This window comes from Anomaloglossus baeobatrachus, chromosome 2 (assembly GCF_048569485.1).
Source record: "Anomaloglossus baeobatrachus isolate aAnoBae1 chromosome 2, aAnoBae1.hap1, whole genome shotgun sequence".
NCBI classification, from domain to species: Eukaryota; Metazoa; Chordata; class Amphibia; order Anura; family Aromobatidae; genus Anomaloglossus; species Anomaloglossus baeobatrachus.
In genome coordinates, this window is record NC_134354.1 from 783007944 (window position 1) to 783020878 (window position 12935).

At 52.3% G+C, this 12935-nt stretch overlaps 1 protein-coding gene across 2 annotated transcripts in view; it reads right to left on the bottom strand.

Moving 5' to 3' along the window:
- UVRAG (UV radiation resistance associated) overlaps positions 1-12935 on the bottom strand; it is a 74161-nt gene that overhangs the window by 30233 nt on the left and 30993 nt on the right. For both annotated transcript variants that reach the window (XM_075337594.1, XM_075337595.1), the window contains exon 7: positions 2651-2756. In XM_075337594.1, the coding sequence (XP_075193709.1) occupies positions 2651-2756 (106 nt within the window). The remainder of the gene's footprint in view (positions 1-2650; positions 2757-12935) is intronic.

The following is a 12935-nucleotide window of genomic DNA, read 5'->3' on the forward strand; positions in this document are numbered from 1 at the left end:
ACATGTATCATCCGACGACGCGCTGCTCCAACTCACCTGACCACTGCAGCCAATCACAGGCCGCAGCGGTCAGGCGGCTGAATGGAGATGTCTCCACTTAGCGTCCCTGCGCCCACCATGGAGGGACCTGTATCAGTAGTGAGGACGCAGCGGTGATCATTCATGTCTTTTTTTTTTTCCAATGTTTTGCTGTACACTCTCTCCCTCCGCCTCCAAAATGTTGTGATCGCTATTGATCGTGGCATTTAGGGGGTTAAACAGCCAATGGTGGTCCGGGGACCGACCCCGGCTATAATGTGCACCGAGCTCTCGGCAGCAATCATGCGGAAACAGCCCCTGTGCTTGCGTGATTGCCATGACATACATGAAATAGAGGCAAAAAGCCACGGAGGATCATCACCATCCTCCACTAGAAGGCGCTACTCCCCATAACAGTATGCCATGAGCTCCCCCTAGTGGTGGCTGCTGGCAGTTATTTGCATAATACAGTATGCTATGAGCTCCCCCTAGTGGTGGCTGCTGGCAGTTATTTGCATAATACAGTATGCTATGAGCTCCCCCTAGTGGTGGCTGCTGGCAGTTATTTGCATAATACAGTATGCTATGAGCTCCCTCTACTGGTGGCTGCTGGCAGTTATTTGCATAATACAGTCTGCTATGAGCTCCCCCTAGTGGTGGCTGCTGGCAGTTATTTGTATAATACAGTCAGCTATGAGCTCCCCCTAGTGGTGGCCGCTAGCAGTTATTTGCATAATACAGTCTGCTCTGAGCTCCCTCTAGTGGTGGCTGCTGGCAGTTATTTGCATAATACAGTCTGCTCTGAGCTCCCTCTAGTGGTGGCTGCTGGCAGTTATTTGCATAATACAGTCTGCTATGAGCTCCTCTAGTGGTGGCTGCTGGCAGTTATTTGCATGATACAGTCTGCTATGAGCTCCCCCTAGTGGTGGCTGCTGGCAGTTATTTGCATAATACAGTCTGCTATGAGCTCCCCCTAGTGGTGGCTGCTGGCAGTTATTTGCATAATACAGTCTGCTCTGAGCTCCCTCTAGTGGTGGCTGCTGGCAGTTATTTGCATAATACAGTCTGCTATGAGCTCCTCTAGTGGTGGCTGCTGGCAGTTATTTGCATAATACAGTCTGCTATGAGCTCCCCCTAGTGGTGGCTGCTGGCAGTTATTAGCATAATACAGTTTGCTATGAGCTCCCCCTAGTGGTGGCTGCTGGCAGTTATTTGCATAATACAGTATGCTCTGAGCTCCCCCTAGTGGTGGCTGCTGGCAGTTATTTGCATAATACAGTCTGCTATGAGCTCCTCTAGTGGTGGCTGCTGGCAGTTATTTGCATAATACAGTCTGCTATGAGCTCCCCCTAGTGGTGGCTGCTGGCAGTTATTAGCATAATACAGTTTGCTATGAGCTCCCCCTAGTGGTGGCTGCTGGCAGTTATTTGCATAATACAGTATGCTCTGAGCTCCCCCTAGTGGTGGCTGCTGGCAGTTATTAGCATAATACAGTATGCTATGAGCTCCCCCTAGTGGTGGCTGCTGGCAGTTATTAACATAATACAGTATGCTATGAGCTCCCCCTAGTGGTGGCTGCTGGCAGTTATTAGCATAATACAGTATGCTATGAGCTCCCCCTAGTGGTGGCTGCTGGCAGTTATTTGCATAATATAGTATGCTATGAGCTCCCCCTAGTGGTGGCTGCTGGCAGTTATTTGCATAATACAGTATGCTCTGAGCTCCCCCTAGTGGTGGCTGCTGGCAGTTATTAGCATAATACAGTCTGCTATGAGCTCCCCCTAGTGGTGGCTGCTGGCAGTTATTTGCATAATACAGTCTGCTATGAGCTCCCCCTAGTGGTGGCTGCTGGCAGTTATTTGCATAATACAGTCTGCTATGAGCTCCTCTAGTGGTGGCTGCTGGCAGTTATTTGCATAATACAGAATGCTATGAGCTCCCCCTAGTGGTGGCTGCTGGCAGTTATTTGCATAATACAGTCTGCTATGAGCTCCCCCTAGTGGTGGCTGCTGGCAGTTATTTGCATAATATAGTATGCTATGAGCTCCCCTTAGTGGTGGCTGCTGGCAGTTATTTGCATAATACAGTCTGCTATGAGCTCCCCCTAGTGGTGGCTGCTGGCAGTTATTAGCATAATACAGTATGCTATGAGCTCCCCCTAGTGGTGGCTGCTGGCAGTTATTTGCATAATACAGTATGCTCTAAGCTCCCCCTAGTGGTGGATGCTGGCAGTTATTTGCATAATACAGTCTGCTATGAGCTCCCCCTAGTGGTGGCTGCTGGCAGTTATTTGCATAATATAGTATGCTATGAGCTCCCCCTAGTGGTGGCTGCTGGCAGTTATTTGCATAATATAGTATGCTCTGAGCTCCCCCTAGTGGTGGCTGCTGGCAGTTATTTGCATAATACAGTCTGCTATGAGCTCCCCCTAGTGGTGGCTGCTGGCAGTTATTTGCATAATACAGTCTGCTATGAGCTCCCCCTAGTGGTGGCTGCTGGCAGTTATTTGCATAATACAGTCTGCTATGAGCTCCCCCTAGTGGTGGCTGCTGGCAGTTATTTGCATAATACAGTCTGCTATGAGCTCCCCCTAGTGGTGGCTGCTGGCAGTTACGTAGGACGAGTTTCTTACCAGCTTATTGTTCAGTGAGGACAGACGTAGCTTCTCCTCGATCTCCTTCCCGATTTTCTGGACGGTCACCTGGGTTTGTTTAATGGCGCACTGGGCCCGGTGAAGCCTGCAGAGGACGGAGAGGTCACATTTGTGAGTTCGGCCTCCCCTTTCTTCACAAGTCGGCCCATTATCAGAAATGACTGACCGCGCAATCATTTGAAAAAGGCAGCGTGCAACCAACAGACTATACAAGGATCCATGACTAAATGACGATCATGAGCCCCAATTTATTTTCTTTAGCTTTTACCTCTTTTTTCAGCTCTTTTGCTTGGTTCTGTCCATTGCTCATGCTTTACACTGCAGCGCTGCTCAATTAAGGAACACAGCAAACCTGTATGGTCTATTGGGGTCTGAGGCAATCTGAAATCCAATACCTGCCTCAGAGGCTCCGGCTTTTTCACTGTCCCATGCTTTATACTGCAGCTTTGTTTTTTCTGGATGCGCGAAGCCCTATGTAGACAGTCTGGATTTGGGTGAGGAGGGGGCTCGTACCTCCGTGCTGCATGTACCGAGACGTCACCCAGGTTCAAACTGTATAGCCCACAGCCCCTATGAAGGGGGAGATAAAGTCACAGCCTCTTTCCTAGATCTGAGCCTCCCCCTAACTACTCACGAGAGGTCAGCTGATGTCATAATGACATGTGATTGAGGCAGCGGTACAAGAAGGCGACAGCACGGAGATCGACAAATACACGCAAACTGGACAGTGTCACTGCGCCATCCGGTGGACACAAAAAAAAAATTAACTGTAACAGCGCCATCTAGTGGACACAGAATATCACCTGACAGTAACACAGCGCCATCTGGTGGCTACAAAGAAGATCTGACAGTAACACCGCGCCATCTGGATGCTACAAATAAGGCTACTTTCACACCTCCGGTTTTTCTTCTGCGGCACAATCCGGCACTTTGCAGGAAAATCGCAACCGGTTTTTTTTGCTGCCGGTTGCGATTTTCCTGCATAGACTTTAATTAGTGCCGCATTGTGCCGCATGGCCTTGCGTTCCATCCGTTTTTTGCCGCATGCGGCAGATTTAGCCGATGCAGCGGCCGGATGGAACGTTGCCTGGCACGTTTTTTCGTGCGGCAAAAAAAAACCGCATCGCGCCGCATTCGGCCGATGCGGCGCATCTCTCAATGCATGCCTATGGCGGCCGGATGCGGCGCAATGCGGCAAATACCGCATCCGGCCGCCGCATGCGGTTTTTGCCACTGCGCATGCTCAGTAGCATGCCGCAAGCGGCAAAAACCGGGCGGGCCGCATGGGAAAAACTTATGCAAAGGATGCGGTGTTTTCACCGCATCCGTTGCATAGCTTGCACAGCCGGATTGAGCCGCAGGGCTCAAGCCGGATGTGTGAAAGTAGCCTAAGATCTGACAGTAACACAGCGCCATCTGGTGGCTACAAAGAAGATCTGACAGTAACACCGCGCCATCTGGATGCTACAAATAAGATCACCTGACAGTAACAGCAGTATCTGGTGTATACAGAAAGATCACATAACAGTAAGGCTAAGTTCACACTTCCGTTGTTTTGCATCAGTCACAATCCATTGCCTTGAGGAATTACGGTATCCTGCAAAATATTTTGCAGGAATCCTGTTTTTCCCCATAGGCTTCTATTAGTGACGGATTGTGACTGATGCTGCGTTGCATCCGCTGCGTCGCGGTCAGTCGTTTTTTAACTGACCGCCGGGCGGGAGCAACGCAGCATGTAACGTTTTTTGAGCAGCGCAGTCCGTAGGATTTTGCTGCGCATGCGCTCTCTCTGGCTCCCTGCCCCCGTAACCAGGATAAACATCGGGTAACCAAGCAATGCGCTTTGGTTAGTTACCCGATATTTAGGCTATGTGCGCACGTGTGCGTAATTCATGCAGTTACGCTGCGCTTTGTAGCGCAGCGTAACTGCATGCGTCCTGCGTCCCCTGCACAGTCTATGGAGATTGTGCAGGGGCTGTGCGCACGTGGCATCTTAGAGCGCAGCGCTTCGGCTGCTGCCCGAATCGCTGCGTTCTAAGAAGTGACATGTCACTTCTTCCGTGTGCTTTGCCGGCAGCCCCTGCTCTGTCTATGGCAGGAGCTGCAGGCAGAGCACACGTTCTCTGCCGGCACCATGCGCTTCAGAACGGAGATTTCAGCTGCGCTCTGAAGCGCACCTTTTAGGTGCAGTGCAGAGCGCACATGTGCGCACATAGCCTTACACTGGTTAAGTGTGCAGGGAGCACGCGCTAAGCAGTGTACTCTGGTATCCAAGATAAATATCGGGTCACCAAGCAAAGAAGGGAATTTTGTTTACTTACCGTAAATTCCTTTTCTTCTAGCTCTAATTGGGAGACCCAGACAATTGGGTGTATAGGCTATGCCTCCGGAGGCTGCACAAAGTATTACACTTAAAAGTGTTAAGCCCCTCCCCTTCTGCCTATACACCCCCCGTGCTCTCACGGGATCCTCAGTTTTGGTGCAAAAGCAAGAAGGAGGAAAAAATTATAAACTGGTTTAAAGTAGATTCAATCCGAAGGAATATCGGAGAACTGAAACCATTCAACATGAACAACATGTGTACACAAAAAACAGGGGCGGGTGCTGGGTCTCCCAATTAGAGCTAGAAGAAAAGGAATTTACGGTAAGTAAACAAAATTCCCTTCTTTGTCGCTCTATTGGGAGACCCAGACAATTGGGATGTCCAAAAGCAGTCCCTGGGTGGGTAAAATAATACCTCGTAATAGAGCCGAAAAAAACGGCCCCTTCCTACAGGTGGGCAACCGCCGCCTGAAGGACTCATCTGCCTATGCTGGCATCCGCCGAAGCATAGGTATGAACCTGATAGTGTTTCGTGAAAGTGTGCAGGCTCGACCAGGTAGCCGCCTGACACACCTGCTGAGCCGTAGCCTGGTGCCTCAAAGCCCAGGACGCGTCCACGGCTCTGGTAGAATGGGCCTTCAGCCCTGAGAGAACCGGAAGCCCAGCCGAACGGTAAGCTTCGAAAATTGGCTCTTTGATCCACCGAGTCAAGGTTGATTTGGAAGCCTGTGACCCTTTACGCTGGCCAGCGACATGGACAAAGAGTGCATCCGAGCGGCGCCGAGGCGCCGTACGAGAATTGTAGAGTCTGAGTGCTCTCACCAGATCTAACAAGTGCAAATCCTTTTCACATTGGTGAACTGGATGAGGACAAAAAGAAGGTAAGGAGATATCCTGATTGAGATGAAAGGGGGATACCACCTTAGGGAGAAATTCCGGAACCGGACGTAGAACTACCTTGTCCTGGTGAAACACCAGAAAAGGAGCTTTGCATGACAACGCTGCTAGCTCAGACACTCTCCGAAGAGAGGTGACTGCTACTAGGAAGACCACCTTCTGCGAAAGGCGTGAGAGAGAGATATCTCTCATTGGCTCGAATGGTGGTTTCTGAAGAACCATCAGCACCCTGATCAGATCCCAGGGTTCTAACGGCCGCTTGTAAGGTGGAACGATGTGACAAACTCCCTGCAGGAACGTGCGTACCTGTGGAAGCCTGGCTAGGCGCTTCTGGAAAAACACCGAGAGCGCAGAAACTTGTCCCTTAAGGGAGCCTAGCGACAAACCCTTTTCCAATCCGGATTGAAGGAAGGACAGAAAAGTAGGTAATGCAAATGGCCAGGGAGAAAAACCCTGAGCAGAGCACCATGACAGAAAAATTTTCCACGTCCTGTGATAGATCTTGGCGGACGTTGGTTTCCTAGCCTGTCTCATAGTGGCAATGACCTCTTGAGATAATCCTGAAGACGCTAGGATCCAGGACTCAATGGCCACACAGTCAGGTTGAGGGCCGCAGAATTCAGATGGAAAAACGGCCCTTGAGACAGCAAGTCTGTTCGGTCTGGTAGTGCCCACGGTTGACCCACCGTGAGATGCCACAGATCCGGGTACCCCGACCTCCTCGGCCAGTCTGGAGCGACGAGGATGGCGCGGCGGCAGTCGGCCCTGATCTTGCGTAACACTCTGGGCAACAGTGCCAGCGGAGGAAACACATACGGGAGCTGAAACTGCGACCAATCCTGAACTAAGGCGTCTGCCGCCAGAGCTCTGGGGTCTTGAGACCGTGCCATGAACATTGGTACCTTGTTGTTGTGCCGGGACGCCATGAGGTCGACGTCCGGCACCCCCCAGCGGCAACAGATCTCCTGAAACACGTCCGGGTGAAGGGACCATTCCCCTGCGTCCATGCCCTGGCGACTGAGATAATCTGCTCCCCAGTTTTCCACGCCTGGGATGTGAACTGCGGATATGGTGGAGGACGTGGCTTCCACCCACATCAAGATCCGCCGGACTTCCTGAAAGGCTTGACGACTGCGTGTGCCGCCTTGGTGATTGATGTATGCCACCGCTGTGGAATTGTCCGACTGAATTCGGATCTGCTTGCCTGCCAGCCACTGCTGGAACGCTTTCAGGGCAAGATACACTGCCCGAATTTCCAGAACATTGATCTGAAGCGAGGACTCTTGCCGGGTCCACGTACCCTGAGTCCTGTGGTGGAGAAAAAACCGCTCCCCATCCTGACAGACTCGCGTCTGTCGTGACTACTTCCCAGGATGGGGGAAGGAAGGATTTCCCCTTCGATAATGAAGTGGGAAGAAGCCACCACCGAAGGGAGGCTTTGGTCGCCTGAGAGAGGGAGACGGACCTGTCGAGGGACTTCCTGTCCCATTTGCGTAGGATGTCCCATTGAAGGGGACGCAGGTGAAACTGCGCGAAAGGGACTGCTTCCATTGCTGCCACCATCTTCCCCAAGAAGTGCATGAGGCGCCTCAAGGGGTGTGACTGGCCTTGAAGGAGAGACTGTACCCCTTTCTGTAGTGACTGCTGTTTGATCAGCGGAAGCTTCACTATCGCTGAGAGGGTATGAAACTCCATGCCAAGGTACGTCAGCGATTGGGCCGGTGTCAGATTTGACTTTGGAAAATTGATGATCCACCCGAAACTCTGGAGAGTCTCCAGGGTAACGTCGAGGCTGTGTTGGCATGCCTCTTGAGAGGGTGCCTTGATCAACAGATCGTCCAAGTACGGGATCACAGAATGACCCTGAGAATGGAGGACCGCTACTACAGTAGCCATAACCTTGGTGAAAACCCGTGGGGCTGTTGCCAGGCCGAATGGTAGTGCCACGAACTGTAGGTGTTCGTTTTCCATGGCGAAGCGCAAGAAGCGTTGGTGCTCTGGGGCAATCGGAACGTGGAGATAAGCATCTTTGATATCGATCGATGCAAGGAAATCTCCCTGGGACATTGAGGCGATGACGGAACGGAGGGATTCCATCCGGAACCGCCTGGTCTTTACGTGTTTGTTGAGAAGTTTCAGGTCCAGGACAGGACGGAAGGACCCGTCCTTCTTTGGGACCACAAACAAGTTGGAGTAAAAACCGTGGCCCTGTTGCTGAAGAGGAACAGGGACCACCACTCCTTCTGCCTTCAGGGTGCCCAGCGCCTGCCGAAGAGCCTCGGCTCGCTCGGGAGGCGGAGAGGACCGGAAGAATCGAGTCGGGGGACGAGAGATGAACTCTATCTTGTAACCGTGAGAGAGAATGTCTCTCACCCAGCGGTCTTTTATTTGTGGCAGCCAGGTGTCGCAAAAGCGGGAGAGCCTGCCACCGACCGAGGATGCTACTAGAGGAGGTAGAAAGTCATGAGGCAGCCGCTTTGTTAGCGGTGCTCCCAATGGCCTTTTTAGGACGTGACTTAGACCGCCATGCATCAGAGTTCCTTTGCTCTTTCTGAGACCTTTTGGACGAGGAGAATTGGGACCTGCCCGCGCCCCGAAAGGACCGAAACCTCGACTGCCCTCTCCTCTGTTGGGAGAGGTTCTGCTTGGGCTGGGGTAAGGATGTATCCTTTCCCTTGGATTGTTTGATGATTTCATCCAGGCGCTCGCCAAAGAGCCTGTCGCCAGAAATTGGCAAACCGGTTAAACGCTTTTTTGGAAGCGGAATCTGCCTTTCACTCCCGTAGCCACAAGGCCCTGCGGACTACTACCGAATTGGCGGTCGCAACTGCCGTACGGCTCACAGAGTCCAGGACAGCATTCATAGCGTAAGACGCAATTGCCGAGGTCTGGGAGGTAATGGAAGCCACTTGTGGCGCGGCCGCTTCAATTTTCGCTTGACCTGCTGATATAGCTTGTAGCGCCCATACGGCTGCGAATGCTGGGGCAAAAGAAGCTCCGATAGCTTCATAGATGGATTTCATCCAGAGCTCCATCTGCCTGTCATGGCATGTTTAAGCGAGGCCCCATCTTCCACTGCAAGTATGGATCTAGCCGCCAGTCTGGAGATTGGAGGATCCACTTTGGGACATTGAATCCAACCTTTAACCACTTCCGGGGGAAAAGGATAACGTGTATCCTTAAGGCGCTTAGAGAAACGCTTATCCGGACAAGCATGGTGATTCTGGATTGCCTCTCTGAAATCTGAGTGGTCTAGAAACATACTCTGTGTACGCTTGGGGAACCTGAAGCGAAATTTCTCCTGCTGAGAATCAGACTCCTCCGCCGGAGGGGCTGAGGGAAGAATATCCAGCAACTGATGAATGGATGCAATAAGATCATTCACTATGGCGTCCCCGTCTGGAGAATTAAGATTGAGAGCGCTCCCAGGATCAGAATCCTGATCAGCTGTTTCCGCATCATCAACCAGAGAATCCCCCCGCTGAGACCCTAAACAATATGATGTCGAGGGAATTCTAAGCGGGCCCGCTTAGACGATCTGGGGCTAGGTTCTAAGTCCGAACCCTCCGTCTGGGTGTATGAGATACCCCGTGAGGACATTGTTGGTCCAACTGAGGGGGGGTCAGGGAACAATGATTCAACAGAGTCCCTTTGCTGAGATACCGGTCTGGACTGCAAGGCTTCTAGTATCTTAGCCATAGTCTCAGAGAGTTGATCCTTAAAGGCTGCAAACTCAGTCCCCGTCACCTGGACAGTGTCAACAGGTGGCTCCCCCTGGGCCCCTCTTAGCAGAGGATCCGGCTGAGGAAGTGTCACAGGGGTCGAACACTGTACACAATGAGGGTCAGTGGAACCTGCCGGTAGCTGGGTCTTACATGCGGCGCAGGCAGCATAATAAGCCTGTGTTTTGGCACCCCTGCCTTTTGTGGGCGCCATGCTATTATCTTCCCTGAGTAACACAATAGGGTATATAGCCAGAAAGAACTGTGCTCATACAGTGTAAATTATATACAGTACACAAATAATGTACCCATACAATACAGCACCATGGGGCTAGCACCACATGTGCTGTTTACCAGCCGCCTAAGCGGTTGTGAGGCCACCAGAGACCGTGTCTGGGTCTCCCATGAATATGTCCCTCTCTGCAGCGTCGGTGGAGCTGACAGGAATGGCTGCGGCGTCCTGACGAGCTGAGGAAGCTGTGGGCGTGGCCTAGAAAGAGCGCGAAACGGGCGCTCATACTGTGCACAGTGAGGGGAGTGGAGCATGTAAATCATACTCCAGCCCTCAGAGCTGCTCGCTCCGTGCAGCGTCCCGCCCTTCCCCTGCCTGTCAGGGCTGAGGGCGGGAGAAAAAAAGGGAAACTAGGCCGCAATGAAGCCGGGGACTGTAGTAATAAACGCGGCCGCCGTAAAAGCGCGGTCGCGTGAAAGCCCCCGGCGAACTACAAGTCCCAGCCGCGCCGCAGTGTCCCGTGGCAACGGCGGTCAGTGCGGTAGCCCTTACATATAAACACACTCAGCGACGCTGAGTGTGTAATGGCACATATAGACCCGGTCAGCGCCGCGGTCCCCGGTGCACTAGCACACCCAGCAAAGCTGAGGTGATGCCGTGCGCGGTCCCCATAGGGATACAGAGTACCTTTAAGATGCAGGGCCATGTCCCTGAACGGTATCGGCTCCTATCCATCAGGCTCCACAGGAGTTGTGGATGAAGCCCGGTCTCAGTGCCTGGAGACCGATAAGATCCCACTTCACCCAGAGCCCTAAGGGGGATGGGGAAGGAAAAACAGCATGTGGGCTCCAGCCGCCGTACCCGCAATGGATACCTCAACCTTAACAACACCGCCGACAAAAGTGGGGTGAGAAGGGAGCATGCTGGGGGCCCTATATGGGCCCACTTTTCTTCCATCCAACCTAGTCAGCAGCTGCTGCTGACTAATCTGTGGAGCTGTGCGTGCGTGTCTTCCTCCTTCGCAAAAAGCAAAAAACTGAGGATCCCATGAGAGCACGGGGGGTGTATAGGCAGAAGGGGAGGGGCTTAACACTTTTAAGTGTAATACTTTGTGCAGCCTCCGGAGGCATAGCCTATACACCCAATTGTCTGGGTCTCCCAATAGAGCGACAAAGAAAAGTGCTTTGCTTTTACCCGATATTTACCCTGGCTACATGTGAATGGAGCCTGACACTTCCCCGCTTGGCTCCACCCCCTCCCGCACTCAGCATGTATACACACACACACACACACACACACACACACCTGTCCCCAGCCCTGCAGTCCCCGTGGCACTGACATCCTCAGTGCCACGGCCTCGCTCGGCTCCACCCACCCCGAACTCCGCCCCCTCGCACACAACGGAATCCGACAAAGAAATTTCTGTTCTTTGTCATCCGTTGTACAACGCATCAGTCACAAGCGTCAAGCAACGCATGTGACTGATGCATAACAACGGAAATGTGAACTTTACATACATCACATGGCGCTGTTAGGCTAAGAAGATCATCTCCTAGGAACAGCGCCAACTGGTGGCTACAAAGATCTCCTGACCGTAACACAGCGCCATCTGGTGGATAAAGATCCCCTGACCGTAACAGCGCCATCTGGTGGCTACAAAGATCACCTGACCGTAACACAGCGCCATCTGGTGGATAAAGATCCCCTGACCGTAACAGCGCCATCTGGTGGATAAAGATCACCTGACCGTAACAGCGCCATCTGGTGGATAAAGATCCCCTGACCGTAACAGCGCCATCTGGTGGCTACAAAGATCACCTGACCGTAACACAGCGCCATCTGGTGGATAAAGATCCCCTGACCGTAACAGCGCCATCTGGTGGATAAAGATCACCTGACCGTAACAGCGCCATCTGGTGGATAAAGATCACCTGACCGTAACAGCGCCATCTGGTGGATAAAGATCACCTGACCGTAACAGCGCCATCTGGTGGATAAAGATCCCCTGACCGTAACAGCGCCATCTGGTGGATAAAGATCCCCTGACCGTAACACAGCGCCATCTGGTGGATAAAGATCCCCTGACCGTAACACAGCGCCATCTGGTGGATAAAGATCCCCTGACCGTAACACAGCGCCATCTGGTGGATAAAGATCCCCTGACCGTAACACAGCGCCATCTGGTGGCTACAAAGATCCCCTGACCGTAACACAGCGCCATCTGCTGGCTACAAAGATCACCTGACCGTAACAGCGCCATCTGGTGGCTACAAAGATCACCTGACCGCAACACAGCGCCATCTGGTGGATAAAGATCTCCTGACCGTAACACAGCGCCATCTGGTGGATAAAGATCCCCTGACCGTAACACAGCGCCATCTGGTGGATAAAGATCCCCTGACCGTAACACAGCGCCATCTGGTAGATAAAGATCCCCTGACCGTATCACAGCGCCATCTGGTGGCTACAAAGATCACCTGACCGTAACAGCGCCATCTGGTGGCTACAAAGATCACCTGACAGTAACACAGCACCATCTGATGGATACAAATTAGATCACCTGACCGTAACACAGCGCCATCTGGTAGATACACAGAACATCAAATGCTAGTAGTACAGCACCACCTGCTAGTAACAGCGCTATCTGGTGGACACACAATGACCTGACAGTAACAGCGCCATCTGGTGGCTACAAAGATCACCTGACCGTAACACAGCACCATCTGGTGGATACACAGATCATCTCACAGTAACACAGCGCCATCTGGAGGATACACAGATCATCTCACAGTAACACAGCGCCATCTGGTGGATAAAGATCCCCTGACCGTAACAGCGCCATCTGGTGGATAAAGATCCCCTGACCGTAACACAGCGCCATCTGGTGGATAAAGATCCCCTGACCGTAACACAGCGCCATCTGGTGGCTACAAAGATCACCTGACCGTAACACAGCGCCATCTGGTGGCTACAAAGATCACCTGACCGTAACAGCGCCATCTGGTGGCTACAAAGATCACCTGACAGTAACACAGCGCCATCTGATGGATACAAATTAGATCACCTGACCGTAACACAGCGCCATCTGGTG